Source organism: Oncorhynchus tshawytscha, linkage group LG06 (genome assembly GCF_018296145.1).
Source record: "Oncorhynchus tshawytscha isolate Ot180627B linkage group LG06, Otsh_v2.0, whole genome shotgun sequence".
NCBI classification, from domain to species: domain Eukaryota; kingdom Metazoa; phylum Chordata; class Actinopteri; order Salmoniformes; family Salmonidae; genus Oncorhynchus; species Oncorhynchus tshawytscha.
In genome coordinates, this window is record NC_056434.1 from 55863902 (window position 1) to 55886150 (window position 22249).

The 22249-nt window shown below is 43.2% G+C and overlaps 1 protein-coding gene across 1 annotated transcript in view; it reads right to left on the reverse strand.

Annotated features, from left to right (window-relative positions):
- LOC112253505 (cadherin-23) overlaps positions 1-22249 on the reverse strand; it is a 331981-nt gene that overhangs the window by 35488 nt on the left and 274244 nt on the right. The window contains exons 7-8 of the mRNA XM_042322765.1: positions 2256-2450; positions 1912-2040 (exon numbers count right to left, since the gene is read on the reverse strand). Coding sequence (XP_042178699.1) covers positions 1912-2040; positions 2256-2450 — 324 coding nt within the window. The remainder of the gene's footprint in view (positions 1-1911; positions 2041-2255; positions 2451-22249) is intronic.

Below are 22249 nucleotides of genomic sequence, written 5' to 3' on the forward strand. Positions count from 1 at the left end.
TACCACAGGTAGACTCCAATCGAATAATTAAAAAAACTGCAAAAATCTGTAAAAACCTGTTTCCTCTTTGTCATTATGCTGTATTGTGTGTAGATAATGGGGTACTGTTTAATCAATTTTAGAATAAAGCTGTAACGTAACAAAATTAGGAAAAGGTCAAGGGGTCTGAAAACGTTCTGAAAGCACTGTATCTGTGTATTATGGCCATGGAAATGTTAGCTATTAAAATCAGATCCAACAATAATATCAAGGGGCTAGAAATCCAGGGCTTCAAAACAAATGTGTCATTGTATGCTGATGATACCAGTTCTCATTTAAATCCACAATTTGGATCACAGAGGATCTAGATACATTTTCTAACCTCTCTGGATTACAAAAAAGCATGATAAGGTACGTGTTGGTGCATTAAAAAATGATTGTGTATTTTACCAATAAACTTGTCTGGCAGGGAAGTGGACATACTCGGTACTCATATCCCGAAAGAAATAAATTATATCACTAGTACATTTTAATAGAAAGTTAGCAAAAAATAGATAAGATCTTGCTACCATGGAAAGGAAAGTACCTGTCTATTTGTGGAAAAATCACCCTGATTAACTCTTAAGTCATATCCCAGTTTACCGACTTGCTTATGGTCTTGCCTACACCTAACAACTTGTTTTTAAATGATATGAGCAAAAAATATTACATTTTATTTGGAATGGCAAGCCAGACAAAATTAAACGGGCCTATTTATGTAATTAATATGAATTCGGAGGGCAGAAATGATTCAATATTAAAGCATTAGACCTCTCACTAAAGTCATACAAAGCTATACCTAAATAGGAACTGGTTCTCTATCAGATTAGTAAGAATGGCGCCCCCCGTGTTCAAGAATGGCCTTTTTCCCTTTATTCAGATTACAACCTCTCACTTTTGGTTATTGAAAAATGAAATAAAATCTCTGAAATATCGCTATTTTTAAAACAAGGCATAGAAAGTTGGTTGCAATTACAATTTAATCCACCAGAAATTACAGTACACATATTACAACAAATATTATGGTTAAACTCAAATATAGTCATTGATATATACTAATTATGTTCATTATTTATACTAATTATTATCAAATATACTCATTATTTTGGGATAAAAATGTTTAACAGTATAATCTTTTAAATTATATCATAAATCGGACTGGTGGTGTTATGTCACACATGCAGCTAACAAAAATATATGGAAATGTCTGCTCTGTCTAAAATTACAACCAAAAATGGAAGATGAAAAAGGAAGGGGGAGAAAGTGAGGAACTTGTCTGTCACCCCTGCTTAAAGACTAAAATTGGCTAAAGAAAATTGTAATAAATAAAAAAGTATACCAGTTTCATTTAAGGACCAAAAAATGGACAGATGTGCCATACAGATTGCAAATAGCTGGTTTTCAAGGCACATGGTTTATGAACTGATAAACAAGATGACGCTGGATTCTAAACTCAGAGACAGAATCCTTAGATTATTTATTTTGATACTGTCCCTATCTAGCTTGTTTTTGGTCGCAGGAATGGCTGAAGAATTGTTACATTTACCTTGAATTAACTCTGCAAATAGCACTGCTGTGTAATCTGAAATGTCATAGTCAATCAATCAATAACATAATACTCATAGCAAAAAATCTTTAATTTACAATCTGAAGAAACTATGAGAATATAAAGTTTCAAAACTTTTGTGAAACATCACAGCCCTGTTGAAAAATATATGGCAACTAGAAATCAAAACTGTATGGAGTTCAGAGACAGGGGAGATGAGACAGAGTGTCACTGACCGGCATGGAGGAGTCCTCTGTGTTGGTGCCTTAGGGCAGGTAAGGAGAAAAGGTGGGGGAGGAGATGGAGAAGTAGAGAAAGGGGGGTATGAGAGGAGGAGTATTACTGACCAGTGGGGCGTCCTCCTCTATGTTGGTGCTGTAGGGCAGGTTGGTGAAGATGGGGTCCATGTCCTGGACATCAGTGATGGTGATTGCCAAGTTAGACAGACTGGATAGAGGCCGCTTCTTATCCTGGTCCTGATGGAGAGAGCAGAAAAACACAAGCATGGTCACACCTTGGTCATGTTCACTTGGAAGAAAACAGACTGAAACAGGGAGGGATTACCTGGACTTGCTCCTTTTCATTTTTAAAACATTATGCTACACTGTGCCCTACTGAACACTATCCTGCCTTGTTACTTTTTTTAAAAACAGTGTGTGTAAGCTTATCTGTACTTTGTGTGTTCCCTCACCGTGGCATTGACAGTGAGCTGGTAGGCCGAGGTGGTCTCGTAGTCCAGGGCCCTGGTGACAGTGACCGTACCACGGGCTCCATCGATGGAGAAAAAGGGAGAAGGGGGCTGGAAGGAGAAGAGCACACTTCCCCCTGTGCCTTGGTCTGGGTCTGTGGCATTTACCTGGTACACTGAGGTGCCCACTGGAGTGTTCTGGAACCCAGGGAGAGACAGGCACACAGATTGGCATAAAGTCATAGTTCTGTAGTATGAAGGGATTTTCAAAAGACAGATGGATGACTATGTAGAAACACTGAATTGAGACAGATTACTGTTCTGCAGATGTAATGATTAATTGGCCACATTTGCAGCCAAGCACCAACTCAACTATGTCCTTTTTCTTCTCAACTAATTAACAAGATCTGTCCAATGAGAATTAAGCAAAGTAGTAACTGGGGAAATAATGAAATACGATTACCATTCACAACAACTGATTCCTCACATTTTAGAACTACACAGAAGTGTCTTAGAAAATAACAGAGCCCAGTATGATAAATAAAATATATGTTATTTAACATTTATTTAACTAGGCAAGTCAGTTAAGAAGAAATTCGTATTTAGTATGATGGCCTACACCGTCCAAACCCAGACGACGCTGGGCCACCCAATAATGTCCAGTTGTGATACAGCCTGGAATCGAACCAGGGTGTCTGTAGTGACGCCTCAAGCACTGAGATGTAATATCTTAGACCGCTGCACCACTCGGGAGCCCCAAAATTATCATGTTTTAAAGCTCAACAGTGATGTCAAGTCTAATGTCAAGATGAGTCCATGTCTCACACAATTCAGTGTGTAGACCCAAGACTAATTTCCTCAATTCCAAATGATGGGAGAGATCAGCACCATAAATTAGATGTTGCCAATCTTTCCCATTCATTAGGGGTTGAGAGCGGGGAGCTCCCTTGTCGATGCAAAGGAGATGGTCAGTCTATAACTTGGGTGGCTGGAGACTTTGACAATGTTTTCCTCTGACACCGTCTGGTATAGAGGTCCTGGATGGCAAGGAGCTAGGCCACAGCGATGTACTGGGCTGAATGCACTACCCTCTGTAGCAAATTGAGGTCAGATGCCAAGCAGTTGCCATGCCAAGCGGTGATGCAGCCAGTCAAGATGATTTCAATGGCGCAGCTGTATAACTTTTTGAGGATCTGAGGGCCCATGATAAATCTGAGGGAGAAGAGGCAATGTCATGTCCTCTTCATTACTGCATTGGTGTGTGTGGACCATGATAATTCCTAAGTGATGTGGATACTGAGGAAGCTCTCAACCTGCTCCACTACAGCCTCATTGATGTGGATGTCCTCTGCCCTCCATTTCCTATAGTCCATGATCAGCTCCTTTGTATTGCTGACGTTGAGATCTCTGACCTCCTCCCTGTAGGCTTTATCATTGTCCATACTATTTACTCTCTTGGTAAATATTGTGGTCTACAGCTTATCATGAGGTATTCTAACTCAGGCGAGAAGAACCTTGACTTCCTTAATATTAAAGATTGCACTGAAACGGCTGTTTGAAGAAGAGGACCAAGGGGCGGCGTGATACATGTTCATGATTTTTAATAAAACTGAACACTAGAACAAAAAAAACCAAAGCGGAACAAACTAAACAGTTCTGTCTGGTGCCGACACACAAAACAGAAAATAACTACCCACAAAACACAGGTGGGAAAAGGCTACCTAAGTATGGTTCTCAATCAGAGACAACGATGGACAGCTGCCTCTGATTGAGAACCACACCTGGTCAAACACACAGAAAGAGAAAACATAGAGCACAAAACATAGATGCCCATTCCAACTCACGCCCTGACAAAACCAAAGTAAAGACAAAAAGGATCTCTAAGGTCAGGGCGTGACACGCACACCAGCTGTAGTTAACAAAAAGGCACACAACCCCCTCCCCTGAGTTTCCCTGATGCCACCGGTCTGTCCTGCCGATGTATAGAAAAAACAGCTAGATATATATTTACTATGTCTGTTCTTTAGATTACATTGATAGGATAGTCTCGAAAGGAGCTCATCCAGTTTATTCTGCAGTGACTGCACATTCGCCAATAGAACAGAGTGTAGAGGCGATTTATCCACTCTCTGATGTATTCTCGTCAGGCATGCCGCACGCCAGCCTCTATAGAGCCGTCTCCTCCTTCTTCGAGGGTTGGGGATTTGGGCCTGGTCCGGGATAAGAAATATGTCTTTCGCCTCCGACTCATTGAAGTAGAAATCCTCGTCCAAATCGAGGTTAGTGATAGCTGTTATGATGTCCAGAAACTATTTTCGATCATAGGAAATTATGACGGAAAAATTATGTACAAAAAAAGTTAGGAGCCCATAAAACGGCCGCTATTTCCTTGAGAGCCATTTTTTTGCAAATATATCCAAACTCCCAAACACAACAGAAACAAAGAAAGCCACATATACACGCGTAGATACGTGCGAGCACACACCTGGCCAGGAGCGGTAGAGAGTGACCGTGTGTGTGTGGGGGGGGGTCGTAAGCCAAATGTAAAGTGACACTGGCAGGAAAGTGTGGACTCCTGCAACAGTCTGTCTGCTGCACCTCTCACGGAACAAAGGAGAGGGTGTGTGGTGTGTGTGAGTGCTCCTCACTCACACACAGAGGCCAAGGGCCATTGCCCAGGGAACACAACAGCACAGCACAGGTAATATAAGCTGACTAGCTCCCCATGTCTACATCCCCTGACATCATACTGCCTATCACTCTATCTTACCCTCCATGTCTCTTTCTCTTAGATGTTCTCTCTTTTTCCTACACCTACAACCTCGCTCTCTCTCTCTCGCTCTCTCTCTAACTCCTACATCCCTCCCTCCTGTCCTCTTGCAGAAAGACAGGCATGCATCAGCAGGTCTGTCTCACTGGATTAAGGTGCCTGCCACCCAGAGAGAGGGATGGAGAGAGAGATATATGGAGTGAGAGAGAGAGAGAGAGAGAGAGATAAAGGGAGAGAGAGAGAAAGAAAGAAAATAAGAATGGTGGTAGTGGGGGGGGGTATCATCGGGCATCAAATCCGCAGGGTATCAATCATGTGATTTAGTAAAGCCACCCTCCATACAAGGAGAATCATAAAACACCTTCACAAAGCAAATACAACAACAAATCGTCATATCTTACAGATCCCTTTACACATCAACAGATTTTATAACTAGTCAGATAGCAACATAGACTGCCTCAAGCCTCTTTTTCACCTCTTTTATCACGTAATTTACTTGACCTTCACATATGGGCAGGCATAAGGTCAAGGGCAGGTATTACGTTGCAAAGGTGGGCATGTACGTGTCCTGCTTATACCAAAGATTTGTATAACTAACCCAAGATAGACCATTGCCTGTTGTCTCCAATGGGAGCAAATCAATCATAGTGGGCAGAACAAGCAAGGAGGTGGGCACAGCCAAGCACGAGCTCGTAAGATCCTATTGGAGTGTTCTACATTTATTTGCATATTTCCGTTAGGGAACGGCTACTCTATAAAGTGCCCGTTTGCAATAACTGAATTTGCCATTGCACTCCTAAACAACACCACTTTTTAAAACTTTAACAAAGGGCAAAGTCCACAAAATGCAGGCCACTATGTTTCTTACAGATTATAGTTTAGGAAACAAAAAAATGTATGGAGATCAAATGTTTCATCGATGAGAAAATTTGCAGAATTTCAGCCAAATTCATCTCGCTTCATCTTCTCCCACTGCCGGCCACTGGGCTTCTTCTCAACACCATATTTGGTAGTGAGTGGAAACGCCAACCGGATGCTTCATATTTATACAACCTGTCAAATATCTGGCTCATTGTTCTATCTGTGCTTAAACTAGTTTTGTCAACAGCAAACACACATCACCGGAGGAACAATGGGCTACAAAGTGGTCTCTGCCAGCAAGAGCCACTTTGTGTCTGATGACATTCTCGAGGAAGATTCATTTCCCTTGGAAGATCTGGAGAGTGAATTCCAACAGATCCAACCATATATGCTCGAGCCATTGGCTTCTAGCGACAAAAAATATTTCAGTTAAGAAAACTAAGTTCAACCACCCTTGACCCGCAAAGTGTTTGAACAGTATGTAACGTCAGGGTTGGGGAGTAACGGATTACATGTAAGGGATTACAATTTTTTTAATAACTGTAATTCGTTACATTACCAGCAAAAATATTGTAATCAGATTACAGATACTTTTGAAAAACTAGATGATTACTTCGAGGATTACTTTTAAATTCAGAAAGGATGTTTGCGAAAAAAAGTATTTGACACTTCTCTGTTTTCTCAATGACATTCAAATCAGCATTGAAAAAAGGTGCAAGTTTAAGTTTGTTCCACCTGAGTGAGTCTGACCACAAGTCAGAGACCACTATGATGACACACCAAATGTGTTTGATGGATCGCAGGATAAGAGCAGGAATAGGTGTTTGTAGGCTACAGTCCAAGCTATGTCTTCCAATGGTGCGACTGCTGTCGGCATCCAACGATTATCCAACTTGAATAAATGTGGCGATACGGATATAACTTATTATCAATATCTACATAGCGCATTGATGTGATTCATACTGCTGCTCTCTGATTTAGCTATTTGTGCATCCCGAGTGGCACAGAGGTCTAAGGCACTGCATCTCAATGCTAGAGGCATCACTACAGACCCTGGTTCAATTCCAGGCTGTATCACAACCGGCCGTGATTGGAAGTCCCATAGGGCGGCACAAAATTGGCCCATTGTCGTCCGGGTTAGGGTTTGGCCAGGGTAGGCTGTCATTGTAAATAAGAATTTGTTCTTAACTGACTTGCCTAGTTAAATATAAAATACGTGGTTGTGGTTGTTGTGGATGCCTGTTCACAAATCTAAATGTGGATTTGAATCAAATAATGGTTGAATTCAAGATGTTTAAGCTGCCTGTCAATCATTCTTTTTGAAGCCAGTGGACAGCCAATGAAAAATGCCCTCTTGCAACAGCTGCACAGTACGGATCCGAGCCTATGGAACACAAGTGGGGCTTGTTTCTTCAGTAGTGCTCAAAGCATGCCATTCCATGAGCACAGTATTTATTTTTCAACTCAAATCAATGAGCCCAATCAGTCCTCCATGACAACAAAATCATAAACAACAGAGTAAGGCTGGCTAATTTAGTCCTTAGTTTTGGGGTCATGCTCAGGTAAAACAATTTGGTTAATCTATACGTCCATATTTCCAAGTCCTATTCATGAAGATCAAGGGGTATAACATTTATTGGAATGACTGGAACTCTGATAGACTTTGTTTTTAAATGTAAATATATAATTTAGTCGTATTGTTAAATGTAGTAGAAAGTGATTGGTTAGAAGAAGCCTACACAACAAATCCATAAAGTAAAATGTAACATCCATATATGGTCATCTATGTAAACTTTAACATTGATTTATCCTGCAATAGATTCAATTGGTGACATACATGTTTGTCTTCTTCTAATGCCTCTTAATTAAGTAGAAAGTAATCTAAAAGTAACAGAATGTAATCAGATTACGTTGTTGAGTTTGGGTAATCCAAACCGATTACAACTAGTAACTGTAACGGATTACATTTAGAAAGTAACCTACCCAACCCTGTGTAATGTTATAGCTAGCTAATATTAACTTGCTATATGTATCTCCAGCTGGCACGACACTGAAAGTTCTGAAAAAGCTTGTATATAATTGTTAGCTGTAAACATAAACCGGAGCCTTAACCATTTGTTTATGGAGCTTATTTTCCCCAAAAATTGAAAAAGCTGTTGCGCAGCATCTCACTGCCTTCCTGAAGACGAACAATGAATACGAAACACTTCAGTCTGGTTTTAGACCCCATCATAGCACTGATACTGCACTCGTGAAGGTGGTAAATTACCTTTAATGGCGTCAGACCAAGTCTCTGCATCTGTCCTCGTGCACCTTGACCTTAGTGCTGCTTTTGATACCATCGATCACCACATTATTTTCGAGGGACTGGAAACGCAAATTGGTCTACACGGACAAGTTCTGGCCTGGTTAAGATCTTATTTGTCGGAAATATATCAGTTTGTCTCTGTGGATGGTTTGACCTTTACTCTGGACCCTGATCTCTCGTTTGACAAACATATCAAGAAAATTTCAAGGACAGCTTTTTTCCCATCTTCGTAACGTTGCAAAAGTCTGAAACTTTCTGTCCAAAAATGATGCAGAAAAATTAATACATGCTTTTGTCACTTCTAGATTAGACTACTGCAATGCTCTACTTTCCAGATACCCGGCACTAAATCAGCTTTATCAAATTTTTACCAGCATGTCACATGTCCAACCAGGGGAAAAACAATTCTAGAACACCTTTACTCCACACACAGAGATGCACATAAAGCCCTCCATTTGGCAAATCTGAACATAATTATATCCTCCTGATTCCTGCTTACAAGCAAAAACTAAAGCAGGAAGCATTGAGGAACACACCACCTCAGTCATCGGCTTCATCAATAAGTGCATCGATGACGACGTCCCCACTGTGACTGTACGCTCATATCCTAACCAGAAGCCATGGATTACAGGCAACATCCGCATCGAGCTAAAGGCTAGAGCTGCCGCTTTCAAGGAGTGGGAGACTAATCTGGACGCTTATAAGAAATCCTGCTATGCCCTCCGACGAACCATGAAACAAGCAAAGCGTCAACACAGGATTAAGATTGAATCCTACTACACCGGCTCTGACGCTTGTCGGATGTGGCAGGGCTTGAAAACTATTACTGAGGGAAACCCAGATGCGAGCTTCCCTGTGACGCGAGCCTACCAGACGAGCTAAATGGCTTTTATGCTTGCTTCAAGGCAAGCAACACTGAAGCATGCATGAATGAGTGCAACAGCTATTCTGGATGACTGTGTGATAATGCTCTCGGTAGCCGATGTGAACAAAACCTTTAAACAGGTCAACATTCACAAAGCCGCTGGGCCAGATGGATTACCAGGATGTGTACTCAAAGCATGCACGGACCAATTGTCAAGTGTCTTCACTGACATTTTCAACCTCTCCCTGACCGATTCGGAAATACCTACATGTTTCAAGCAGACCACCATAGTTCCTGTGCCCAAGGAAGTGAAGGTAACCTGCCTAAATGATTACCGCCCCGTGGCACTCATGTTGGTTGCCATGAAGTGCTTTGAAAGCACTCCAATTCTCATACCACCCCAACAGATCCACAGATGATGCAATCTCAATTGCACTCCACACTGCCCTTTCTCACCTGGACAAAAGGAACACCTATGTGAGAATGCTGTTCAGCTACAGCTCAGCGTTTAACACCATACTGCCCACGAAGCTCATCACTAAGCTAAGAACACTAAAAGCTGGGACTAAACACCTCCCTCTGCAACTGAATCCTGCACTTCCTGACGGGCCACCTCCAGGTGGTAAGAGTAGGCAACAATACGTCTGCCATGCAGATCCTTAACACTGGGGCCCCACAGGGGTGTGTACTGAGTCCCCTCCTGTACTCCCTCTTCACCCACGACTGCGTGGCCGAACACGACTCCAACACCATCATTAAGTTTGCTGACGACACAACAGTGGTATGCTTGATCACCGACAACGATGAGACAGCCTATAGAGAGTAGGTCAGAGAACTGGCAGTGTGGTGCCTGGACAACAACTTCTCACTCAATGTGAGTAAGACAAAGTAGCTGATCGTGGACTACAGGAAAAGGCGGGCCGAACAGGCCTCCATTAACATTTACAGGGCTGTAGTGGAGAAGGGTCGAGAGTTTCAAGTTCCCTGGTGTCAATATCACCAACAATCTATCATGGTCAAAACATACCAAGACAGTCGTGAAACGGGCACGACAGGACCTTTTCCCCCTCGAGAGACTGAAAAGATCTGGCATGGGTCCCCAGATCCTGAAAAGGTTCTACAGCTGCACCATCAAGAGCATCCAGACCGGTTGCATCACTGCCTGGTATGGCAACTGCTCGGCATCTGACTGTAAAGTTCTACAGAGGGTAGTTTGAACGGCCTAGTACATCACTGGGGGCAAGCTTCCTGCCATCCAGGACCTATATAATAAGGCGGTGTCAGAGGAAAGCCCATAAAATTGTCAATGACTCCAGTCACTGTTTTCTCTGCTACCTCATGGCACGCGATACCGGAACGCCAAGTCTAGGACCAAAAGGCTCCTCAACAGCTTCTACACCATTAGACTGCTAAACAAATCATACAAATCGCCACCTGACAATATACACTGCTGCTACTCGCTGTTTGTTTGTTACCTGTGCATAGTCACTTCGCCCCCACCAACATGTACAGATTACCTCAACTAGCCTGTACCCCTGCACACTGACTTGGTACCGGTGCCCCCTGTTTATAGCCTCGTTAATGTTATTCTTATTGTGTTACTTTTTATTATTTATTATTATTATTACTTCTTATTTTAGCCTACTTGGTAAATATTTTCTTCTTCTTCAACTGCACTGTTGGTTAAGCATTTCACTGTAAAGTCTACACTTTTTGTATTTTCTGCATGTGGCAAATAAAGTTTGATTTGATTTGAAATAAACCTCAGTTAGTGCTAAACACAGCTTCTAGAATCTTGACTAGAACCAAAAAATTGGATCATATAAATCCAGTGCTAGCCTCTCTAACACTGGCTTCCTGTTAAGGCAAGGGCTGATTTCACGGCTTTACTGCTAACCTACAAAGCATTACATGGGCTTGCTCCTACCTATCTTTCCAATTTGATCCTGCCGTACATACCTACACGTACACTATGGTCACAAGACGCAGGCCTCATTACTGTCCCTAGAATTTCTAAGCAAACAGCTGGAGGCAGGGCTTTCTCCTATAGAGCTCAATTTTTATGGAATGGTCTGCCTATCCACGTGAGAGACGGAGACTCAGTCTCAACCTTTACGTCTTTATTAAAGACTCATCTATTCAGTAGGTCCTATGATTGAGTGTAGTCTGGCCCAGCGGTACGAAGGTGAACGGAAAAGAACTGGAGCGACAAACCACTCTTGCTGTCTCTGCCTGGCCAGTTCCCCTCTCTCCACTGGGATTATCTGCCTAAAACCGTATTACAGGGGCTGAATCAGTGGCTTACTGGTGCTCTTCCACTGACGTGATCTTACTGTCCGGGTTGGCGCCCCCCTCGGGATTGTGCCGTGGAGGAGATATTTGTGGCATATGCTTAGCCTAGTCTCTGGGTAGTAAATTGGTGGTTGAACATATCCCTCTAGTAGCGTAGGGGCTGTGCTTTGGCAAAGTGGATGGGGTTATATCCTGCCTGTTTGGCCCTGTCCGGGGGTATTGTCGGACAGGTACACAGTGTCTCCCAACCGCTCCTGTCTCAGCCTCCAGTATTTATGCTGCAATAGTTTGTGTCGGGGGGCTAGGGTCAGTCTGTTATATCTGGAGTATTTCTCCTCTCTCATCCGTGTGAATGTCTCGTCCTTTGTGAATTTAAGTATGCTCCCTCGAATTCTCTCTCTTTCTCTCTCTTTCTCTCTCTCTCTTCTCTCAGAGGACCTGAGCCCTAGGACCATGCCTTAGGACTACCTGGTCCGATGACTCCTTGCTGTCCCCAGTCCACCTGGTCAGGCTGCTGCTCCAGTTTCAACTGTTCTGCCTGCGGCTATGGAACCCTGACCTGTTCACAGGATGTGCTACCTTGTCCCGGATCTGCTGTTTTGGACTTTCTCTGTACTGCACCTGCTGTCTTTAACTCTGAATGATCGGCTATGAAAAGCCAACTGACATTTACTCCTGAGGTGCTGTCCTGTTGCACCGTCTTCAACCATTGTGATTATTATTATCTGACCCTGTTGTTCATCTATGAATGTTTGAACATCTTTGCCATATTCTGTTGTAATCTCCACCCGGCACAGCCAGAAGAGGACTGGCCACCGCTCAGAGTCTGGTTCTTCTCTAGGTTTCTTCCTCGATTCTGGCATTTCTAGGTAGTTTTTCCTAGCCACCATGCTTCTACATCTGCATTAGTTGCTGTTTGGGGTTTTAGGCTGGGTTTCTGTACAGCACTTTGTGACATTGACTGATATAAAAGGTCTTAAAACCTCTTATGGATCCCTTCATGCGCCAATCCCTTTAGCGGGATCGATTTGACAACAGCCAGTGAAATGACAGAGGGCCAAATTCAAACTACAGGAATATCAATATTCAACATTCATGAAATTACATGTGTAATACATCAAAATAATGCTTAACTTCTTTTTAACTCAGCCGCTGTGTCAGATTTCAAAAAGGCTCTATGGTGAAAGTAGACCATGCGATTATCTGAGAACAGTGCCTCGCATACAAACACATGCAAATAATTATTCAACCAGGCAGGTGCGACACAAAAGTCAGAAATAGCCATATAATAAATGCCTTACCTTTGAAGATCTTCTTATTTTTGCAATCCCAAATATCTCATTGACACAATGAATGGTCGTTTTGTTTGATAAATCCCTTCTTTATATCCCCAAAATGTCAATTTATTTGGCGTGTTTGAATCAGAAATACACCGGTTCCAACTCGCCCAACATGACTACAAAGTATCTAATAAGTTACCTGTAAACTTGGTCCAAACATTTAATTCCTAATCCAAACTCGGGTATCTTAAATGTAAATGGCGGTGTGCAATAGTGGCGGACTGCAATAGCATCGAATAGTCCCAGCGATATGCAACTGTTCAGGGAATTCAGGAACCAATACACGCAGTCAGTCAGGAAAGCAAAGGCCAGCTTCTTCAGGCAGAAATTTGCATCCTGTAGCTCTAACTCCAAAAAGTTCTGGGACACTGTGAAGTCCATGGAGAACAAGAGCACCTCCTCCCGCTGCCCACTGCACTGAGGCTAGGTAACACGGTCACCACCGATGTATCCATGATTATCGAAAACTTCAACAAGCATTTCTCAACGGCTGGACATGCCTTCCTCCTGGCTACTCCAACCTTGGCCAACAGCTCCGCCCCCCCGCAGCTACTCGCCCAAGCCTCTCCAGGTTCTCCTTTACCCAAATCCAGATAGCAGATGTTCTGAAAGAGCTGCAAAACCTGGACCCATACAAATCAGTTGGGCTTGACAATCTGGACCCTCTATTTCTGAAACTATCCACCGCCATTGTCACAACCCCTATTACCAGCCTGTTCAACCTCTCTTTCATATCGTCTGAGGTCCCCAAGGATTGGAAAGCTGCCGCAGTCATCCCCTCTTCAAAGGGGGAGACACCCTGGACCCAAACTGTTACAGACCCATATCCATCCTGCCCTGCCTATCTAAGGTCTTCGAAAGTCAAGTCAACAAACAGGTCACTGACCATCTCGAATCCCACCATACCTTCTCCGCTGTGCAATCTGGTTTCCGAGCCGGTCACGGGTGCACCTCAGCCACGCTCAAGGTACTAAACGATATCATAACCTCCATTGATTAAAGACAGTACTGTGCAGCCGTCTTCATCGACCTTGCCAAGGCTTTCGACTCTGTCAATCACCATATTCTTATCGGCAGACTCAGTAGCCCCGGTTTTTCTGATGACTGCCTTGCCTGGTTCACCAACTACTTTGCAGACAGAGTTCAGTGTGTCAAATCGGAGGGCATGCTGTCCGGTCCCCTGGCAGTCTCTATGGGGGTGCCACAGGGTTCAATTCTCGGGCCGACTCTTTTCTCTGTATATATCAATGATGTTGCTCTTGCTGCGGATGATTCCCTGATACACTTCTACGCAAACAACACCATTCTGTATACTTCCGGCCCGTCCTTGGACACTGTGCTATCAAACCTCCAAACGAGCTTCAATGCCATACAACACTCCTTCCGTGGCCTCCAACTGCTCTTAATAGCTAGTAAAACCAAATGCATGCTTTTCAACCGTTTGCTGCCTGCACCCGCACGTCCGACTAGCATCACCACCCTGGATGGTTCCGACCTAGAATATGTGGACATCTATAAGTACCCAGGTGTCTGGCTAGACTGTAAACTCTCCTTCCAGACTCATATCAAAAATCTCCAATCTAAAAACAAATCTAGAATCGGCTTTCTATTCCGCAACAAAACCTCCTTCACTCACGCCGCCAAACTTACCCTAGTAAACCTGACTGTCCTACCGATCCTCGAGTTCGGCAATGTCATCCACAAAATAGCTTCCAATACTCTACTCAGCAAACTGGATGCAGTTTATCACAGTGCCATCCGTTTTGTTACTAAAGCACCTGCGACCTGTATGCTCTAGTCGGATGGCCCTCGCTACATATTCGTCGCCAGACCCACTGGTTCCAGGTCATCTACAAGTCCATGCTAGGTAAAGCTCCGCCTTATCTCAGTTCACTTGTCACAATGGCCAATATCTCTACCTGTACATGACCATCTGATTATTTATCACTCCAGTGTTAATCTCCAAAATTGTAAATATTCGCCTACCTCCTCATGCCTTTTGCACACAATGTATATAGACTCTCTTTTTTTCTACTGTGTTATTGACTTGTTAATTGTTTACTCCATGTGTAACTCTGTGTTTTCTGTTCACACTGCTATGCTTTATCTTGGCCAGGTCGCAGTTGAAAATGAGAACTTGTTCTCAACTAGCCTACCTGGTTAAATTAAAGGTGAAATAAAAATAAACAATCAAATTGAAGACAGAATAAACTGTTTCTAATACCGGATAAAAACAATGTGAAGCGCGTTCCAGTTCACTTACAATGAATAGCACCACATCTTCATTTCTCAAAAGAAAAACATTGAACAATTTCTAAAGATTGTTGACATCTAGTGGAAGCCATAGTAACTGCAACCAGGTTCCTCAAAAATAGGGCTTCCCATAGAAACAATTGGGAAATCCTATGACCTCAATTTCTTTTCCCCTAGATGGTTTGTCCTCGGGGTTTTGCCTGCCAAATCAGTTCTGTTATACTCACATACATTATTTTAACAGTTTTCGAAACTTTAGAGTGTTTTCTATTCAAATCTATCAATTTTTATTTACGTATCCTAGCTTTTGGGCCTGAGTTTCAGGCAGTTTACTTTGGGCACGCTTTCATCTGGACGTCAAAATATTGCCCCCTAGTCTTAAGAAGTTTTAATGAATAAATTTGACTGATAGTTGCTAGATAATGACAATGTAGCCATCAGTCTAAATCTGCCGATTATGACAGTGGTTTGATATGAGCTTCTTAGCTAGCTAGCTAAGTGTATTTCCAAGCCACTGTTTAGAATAAATGATATTACTTAATTAGTTGCTGTGATCTGCTACTTGATAATATTTGTGTTCTTGTGGTGGCCACTGCTAAATCATGCCAGCTGAGGAAAACATCTGCTCTAGAAATGTGCCTCAGGTAGGTTTAAGTAGCTTGACTAGGACTGATTATTGTCAGTGACCATGTGTTATGTGTTGCCTATAGGTTACCTATGGGTTACCTAGCTATACATGTACCATAGTCCCTCACAGTCTCAAAGTTTTGTGAGCACATTAATTTATTTCTGAGATCTGTGGAAAAAACATTAATTTCCATGACAGACTGACCAGGTAAATCCAGGTAAAAACTATGATCCCTTTTTGATGTCACTTCAATTAGTTTAGATGAAGGGGAGAACACCTTTTAAGCCTTGAGACAATTGAGACATGGATTGTGTACGTGTGCCATTCAGAGGATGAATGGGCAAGACAAAATATTTAAGTGCCTTTGAAAAGGGTATGGTATGAAGTCCCAGGCGCACCGGTTTGAGTGTGTCAAGAACTGCAACACTGCTGGGTTTTTCACGCTCAACAGTTTCCCATGTGTATCAAGAATGGGCATGACTGAAAAAGTTTGGGAAGCACTGATATACAGTATAGCTATTGATTAGCACAAATACAGATGGGCAACCCCATGCTTCAGCCTACTTATTTATATCCACTATGCTGCAGGCGATACTACATATTGCTAAATAACACACCAGTCTGATAATATGGACAAATATATATAATATAAGTATATAAGTATATTTTAGATGGAGTCAGCATCCTTTTATTTAATTCATTTGGAGTAGAAAAGTCACCAGAATGGACTTTCCCACAGTCGTTCTACAAAACAATTCTCTCAGCGGGCATAACAAGCGTGGTGAAGGGTACACAAATAATGGGTTATGACATTTGCATTTAGATAAAGCAGGGGTTCGGTGGTGACTTTCTGAATGGTTAGAGCTAGAGCAACAGTTTAAAGTAATACAGAAATTGTTGGGATTCATATTTTGACCAAATTACCAGGAACGTTTTGGATGTATTTTCCCTGTAAAATTCACCAGAAACAACCATTTCTCAGCTGTTTCTTGTAAACAAATATCCTGGGGAGGCATGCCCCTAGACACCCATAGAAGGGTGATGAACCCATTGAACCTGACCCCCCCCATCAAAACAAGTAAAAGTGTACATTGCTAAAACTGTGGTACACTTAACGCCAAGCCCCCACAGTGCCAGTTTGGAACTATACTGGCATGATTCACGCGTCGCAATTGATTTTTCGTGATCTTTAGGTCATTCACGAAAAATGGGGGCTTTTGAGTCGCACGGTATGGCAGGGTCAACAACATCCAATTTACTTTAATTCCGAACGCCAGGCAACACCAAATCAGTTACAGTTACTTATTTGCTCATGGCAGGATGTTGTGTCATGGTCCCCAAGAAGCGTTTGTCTAGTTCCCCATACGTTCTGATGACATCATCAAGGTTTTTAGGACATTCTCAGGACATTCAGTGTACCAGTCCTCAGGACATCACATGGTGGTCACATTGGAACTTTCTCTAGGGAACTTTTATCTAGTTCAATGTAAATTAGTTCCCTGTTTTTGTTTGATTTAATCCTGATGGCCATTGGTGTCCATTTCAGGACTTCTTTAAGACGTTCTCTGGACATTTATTTGACCAGTCATCAGGACGTTGCGTTATGGTTCTCACGGAAAGTTCTGATGGGAACCTTTGTCTAGTTCACTGTAAATTACCAGGACATCATTGAGGAGTTTTTTCAGAATTGTCTCAGGACATTCATTTTTACTAGTCATTATGCAGGATGATTGTTATGCTGCTTAACAAAAGGTTGTGAGTTCAAATCCCAGGTGAGGACATGTTTAAGAATAATTACTACATAAATGATCATGTACAATGCAGTTTAATGTCATGTATGCAAAATGAAAACACTGTCATGACTCTCCTGTGAGGATCCAAAGATCAGGTTTCCAATGGATCAACTTCAACCAGAACCCTCTCACCCGCAGGAGGGATTGATGTGGGGTTTTTTGACAGTTCACAACTGGTCGTAAATTGTATGCAGCGGAGGGCTCTTTAGTATTGGTGTTGAAATGTTTTTTGTCTCCAGATGACTTTTGCCACCCAAAAACTTTAACGTCCAGAAACTGAACACTGGAACAGTATTCATGGGGAATGATGAGAGATGGTGTATGGAAAATGAATGTCTATTTTGTAATGTCATAAATTGTATAAAAATGGGAAACAAAAATATTGTACCTTGAAAAGTATACAAACTGTATATAGAAGGTTTTCATCCTTTATAGGAATGTAGGAAATATGAGAATGATTAGAGTATTTTCATTCTTCAGCATTTTCACTTTTGGATAAATAGCGTGCCCAATTTCAACTTCTTGCTACTCATGCCAGGAATATAAGATATGCATATTATTAATAGATTTGGTTAGAAAACACTGAAGTTTCTAAAACTGTTTGAATCATGTCTGTGAGTATAATAGAACTTGTGTAGCAGGCAAAACCCAGAGGATTAACCATTCAGATTTTTTCTTTTTTGGTCTCTGTCTGTTCACTGGGTTCTCATTGGCAAATGATATTTCTTAGCTACCTGTTTTCAGTTCCTACCGCTTCCACTGGATGTCACCAGTCTTTGGAATTTGGTTGAGGTTATTCATTTGTGCAATGAAGAAGTAGGCCATCTAGGAACTGGGTAACACTGTTGAGAGTACGCAAGACGTGAAAAGTAGCATTGGTTTGTTGTCTTACTATATTGAACACAGATAGACCTGTCTACAATTTGATCGATTATTAACGTTTAAAAATACTTCAAGTTGTATCACAACAGTAGTTTGAAATATTTTGGCAAAGTTTATAGGCAACTTTTGAAATATTTTGTAGTGACGTTGCGTTTTTTGGAAGCTGTTTTTTTTTCTGGATCAAATGTGTCAAATAAATGGACATTTGGATATACAGTGGGGCAAAAAAGTATGGCAATGACAGAGGTCAAACGTTTTTTGTAAGTCTTCACAAGGTTTTAACACACTGTTGCTGGTATTTTGGCCCATTCCTCCATGCAGATCTCCTCTAGAGCAGTGATGTTTTGGGGCTGTTGCTGGGCAACACGGACTTTCAACTCCCTCCAAAAATGTTCTGTGGGGTTGAGATCTCGAGACTGGCTAGGCCACTCCAGGACCTTGAAATGCTTCTTACGAAGCCACTCCTTCATTGCCCGGGCGGTGTGTTTGGGATCATTGTCATGCTGAAAGATCCAGCCACGTTTCATCTTCAATGCCCTTGCTGATGGAAGGAGGTTTACACTCAAAATCGCACGATACATGGCCCCATTCATTCTTTCCGTTACACGGATCAGTCGTCCTGGTCTCTTTGCAGAAAAACAGCCCCAAAGCATGATGTTTCCACCCCCATGCTTCACACACACAGTAGGTATGGTGTTTTTCGCGACGCGGATCCTGTGTTCTTCCTTACAAACAGGACAACGGAGTGGATCCAATGCAGCGACCCAAAAAAACGACTCCGAAAAAGAGGGAAACGAGGCGGTCTTCTGGTCAGACTCCGGAGACGGGCACATCGTGCACCACTCCCTAGCATTCTTCTTGCCAATGTCCAGTCTCTTGACAACAAGGTTGATGAAATCCGAGCAAGGGTAGCATTCCAGAGGGACATCAGAGACTGTAATGTTCTTTGCTTCACGGAAACATGGCTCACTGGAGAGACGCTATCCGAGGCGGTGCAGCCAACGGGTTTCTCCACGCATCGCGCCGACAGAAACAAACATCTTTCTGGTAAGAAGAGGGGCGGGGGCGTATGCCTTATGACTAACGTGACATGGTGTGATGAAAGAAACATACAGGAACTCAAATCCTTCTGTTCACCTGATTTAGAATTCCTCACAATCAAATGTAGACCGCATTATCTACCAAGAGAATTCTCTTCGATTATAATCACAGCCGTATATATCCCCCCCAAGCAGACACATCGATGGCTCTGAACAAACTTTATTTAACTCTCTGCAAACTGGAAACGATTTATCCGGAGGCTGCATTCATTGTAGCTGGGGATTTTAACAAGGCTAATCTGAAAACAAGACTCCCTAAATTTTATCAGCATATCGATTGCACAACCAGGGGTGGAAAGACCTTGGATCATTGTTACTCTAACTTCCGCAACGCATATAAGGCCCTGCCCCGCCCTCCTTTCGGAAAAGCTGACCACGACTCCATTTTGTTGATCCCTGCCTACAGACAGAAACTAAAACAAGAGGCTCCCACGCTGAGGTCTGTTCAACGCTGGTCTGACCAAGCTGACTCCACACTCCAAGACTGCTTCCATCAAGGGGACTGGGAGATGTTTCGTATTGCGTCAGATAACAACATTGACGAATACGCTGATTCGGTATGCGAGTTCATTAGAACGTGCGTTGAAGATGTCGTTCCCATAGCAACGATTAAAACATTCCCTAACCAGAAACCGTGGATTGATGGCAGCATGCATGTGAAACTGAAAGCGCGAACCACTGCTTTTAATCAGGGCAAGGTGTCTGGTAACATGACTGAATACAAACAGTGCAGCTATTCCCTCCGCAAGGCTATTAAACAAGCTAAGCGTCAGTACAGAGACAAAGTAGAATCTCAATTCAACGGCTCAGACACAAGAGGCATGTGGCAGGGTCTACAGTCAATCACGGACTACAGGAAGAAATCCAGCCCAGTCACGGACCAGGATGTCTTGCTCCCAGGCAGACTAAATAACTTTTTTGCCCGCATTGAGGACAATACAGTGCCACTGACACGGCCTGCAATGAAAACATGCGGTCTCTCCTTCACTGCAGCCGAGGTGAGTAAGACATTTAAACGTGTTAACCCTCGCAAGGCTGCAGGCCCAGACGGCATCCCCAGTCGCGCCCTCAGAGCATGCGCAGACCAGCTGGCGGGTGTGTTTACGGACATATTCAATCAATCCCTATACCAGTCTGCTGTTCCCACATGCTTCAAGAGGGCCACCATTGTTCCTGTTCCCAAGAAAGCTAAGGTAACTGAGCTAAACGACTACCGCCCCGTAGCACTCACATCCGTCATCATGAAGTGCTTTGAGAGACTAGTCAAGGACCATATCACCTCCACCCTACCTGACACCCTAGACCCACTCCAATTTGCTTACCGCCCAAATAGGTCCACAGACGATGCAATCTCAACCACACTGCACACTGCCCTAACCCATCTGGACAAGAGGAATACCTATGTGAGAATGCTGTTCATCGACTACAGCTCGGCATTCAACACCATAGTACCCTCCAAGCTCGTCATCAAGCTCGAGACCCTGGGTCTCGACCCCGCCCTGTGCAACTGGGTACTGGACTTCCTGACGGGCCGCCCCCAGGTGGTGAGGGTAGGCAACAACATCTCCTCCCCGCTGATCCTCAACACTGGGGCCCCACAAGGGTGCGTTCTGAGCCCTCTCCTGTACTCCCTGTTCACCCACGACTGCGTGGCCATGCACGCCTCCAACTCAATCATCAAGTTTGCGGACGACACAACAGTGGTAGGCTTGATTACCCACGACGACGAGACGGCCTACAGGGAGGAGGTGAGGGCCCTCGGAGTGTGGTGTCAGGAAAATAACCTCACACTCAACGTCAACAAAACTAAGGAGATGATTGTGGACTTCAGGAAACAGCAGAGGGAACACCCCCCTATCCACATCGATGGAACTGTAGTGGAGAGGGTAGCAAGTTTTAAGTTCCTCGGCATACACATCACAGACAAACTGAATTGGTCCACTCACACAGACAGCATCGTGAAGAAGGCGCAGCAGCGCCTCTTCAACCTCAGGAGGCTGAAGAAATGTGGCTTGTCACCAAAAGCACTCACAAACTTCTACAGATGCACAATCGAGAGCATCCTGGCGGGCTGTATCACCGCCTGGTACGGCAACTGCTCCGCCCTCAACCGTAAGGCTCTCCAGAGGGTAGTGAGGTCTGCACAACGCATCACCGGGGGCAAACTACCTGCCCTCCAGGACACCTACACCACCCGATGTTACAGGAAGGCCATAAAGATCATCAAGGACATCAACCACTCGAGCCACTGCCTGTTCACCCCGCTATCATCCAGAAGGCGAGGTCAGTACAGGTGCATCAAAGCTGGGACCGAGAGACTGAAAAACAGCTTCTATCTCAAGGCCATCAGACTGTTAAACAGCCACCACTAACATTGAGTGGCTGCTGCCAACACACTGACACTGACTCAACTCCAGCCACTTTAATAATGGGAATTGATGGGAAATGATGTAAATGTATCACTAGCCACTTTAAACAATGGTACCTTATATAATGTTACTTACCCTACATTATTCATCTCATATGCATACGTATATACTGTACTCTATATCATCGACTGTATCCTTATGTAATACATGTATCACTAGCCACTTTAACTATGCCACTTTGTTTACATACTCATCTCATATGTATATACTGTACTCGATACCATCTACTGTATCTTGCCTATGCTGCTCTGTACCATCACTCATTCATATATCCTTATGTACATATTCTTTATCCCCTTACACTGTGTATAAGACAGTAGTTTTGGAATTGTTAGTTAGATTACTTGTTGGTTATTACTGCATTGTCGGAACTAGAAGCACAAGCATTTCGCTACACTCGCATTAACATCTGCTAACCATGTGTATGTGACAAATAAAATTTGATTTTCTTTGATTTTCTTTGTATGCAACTCAGC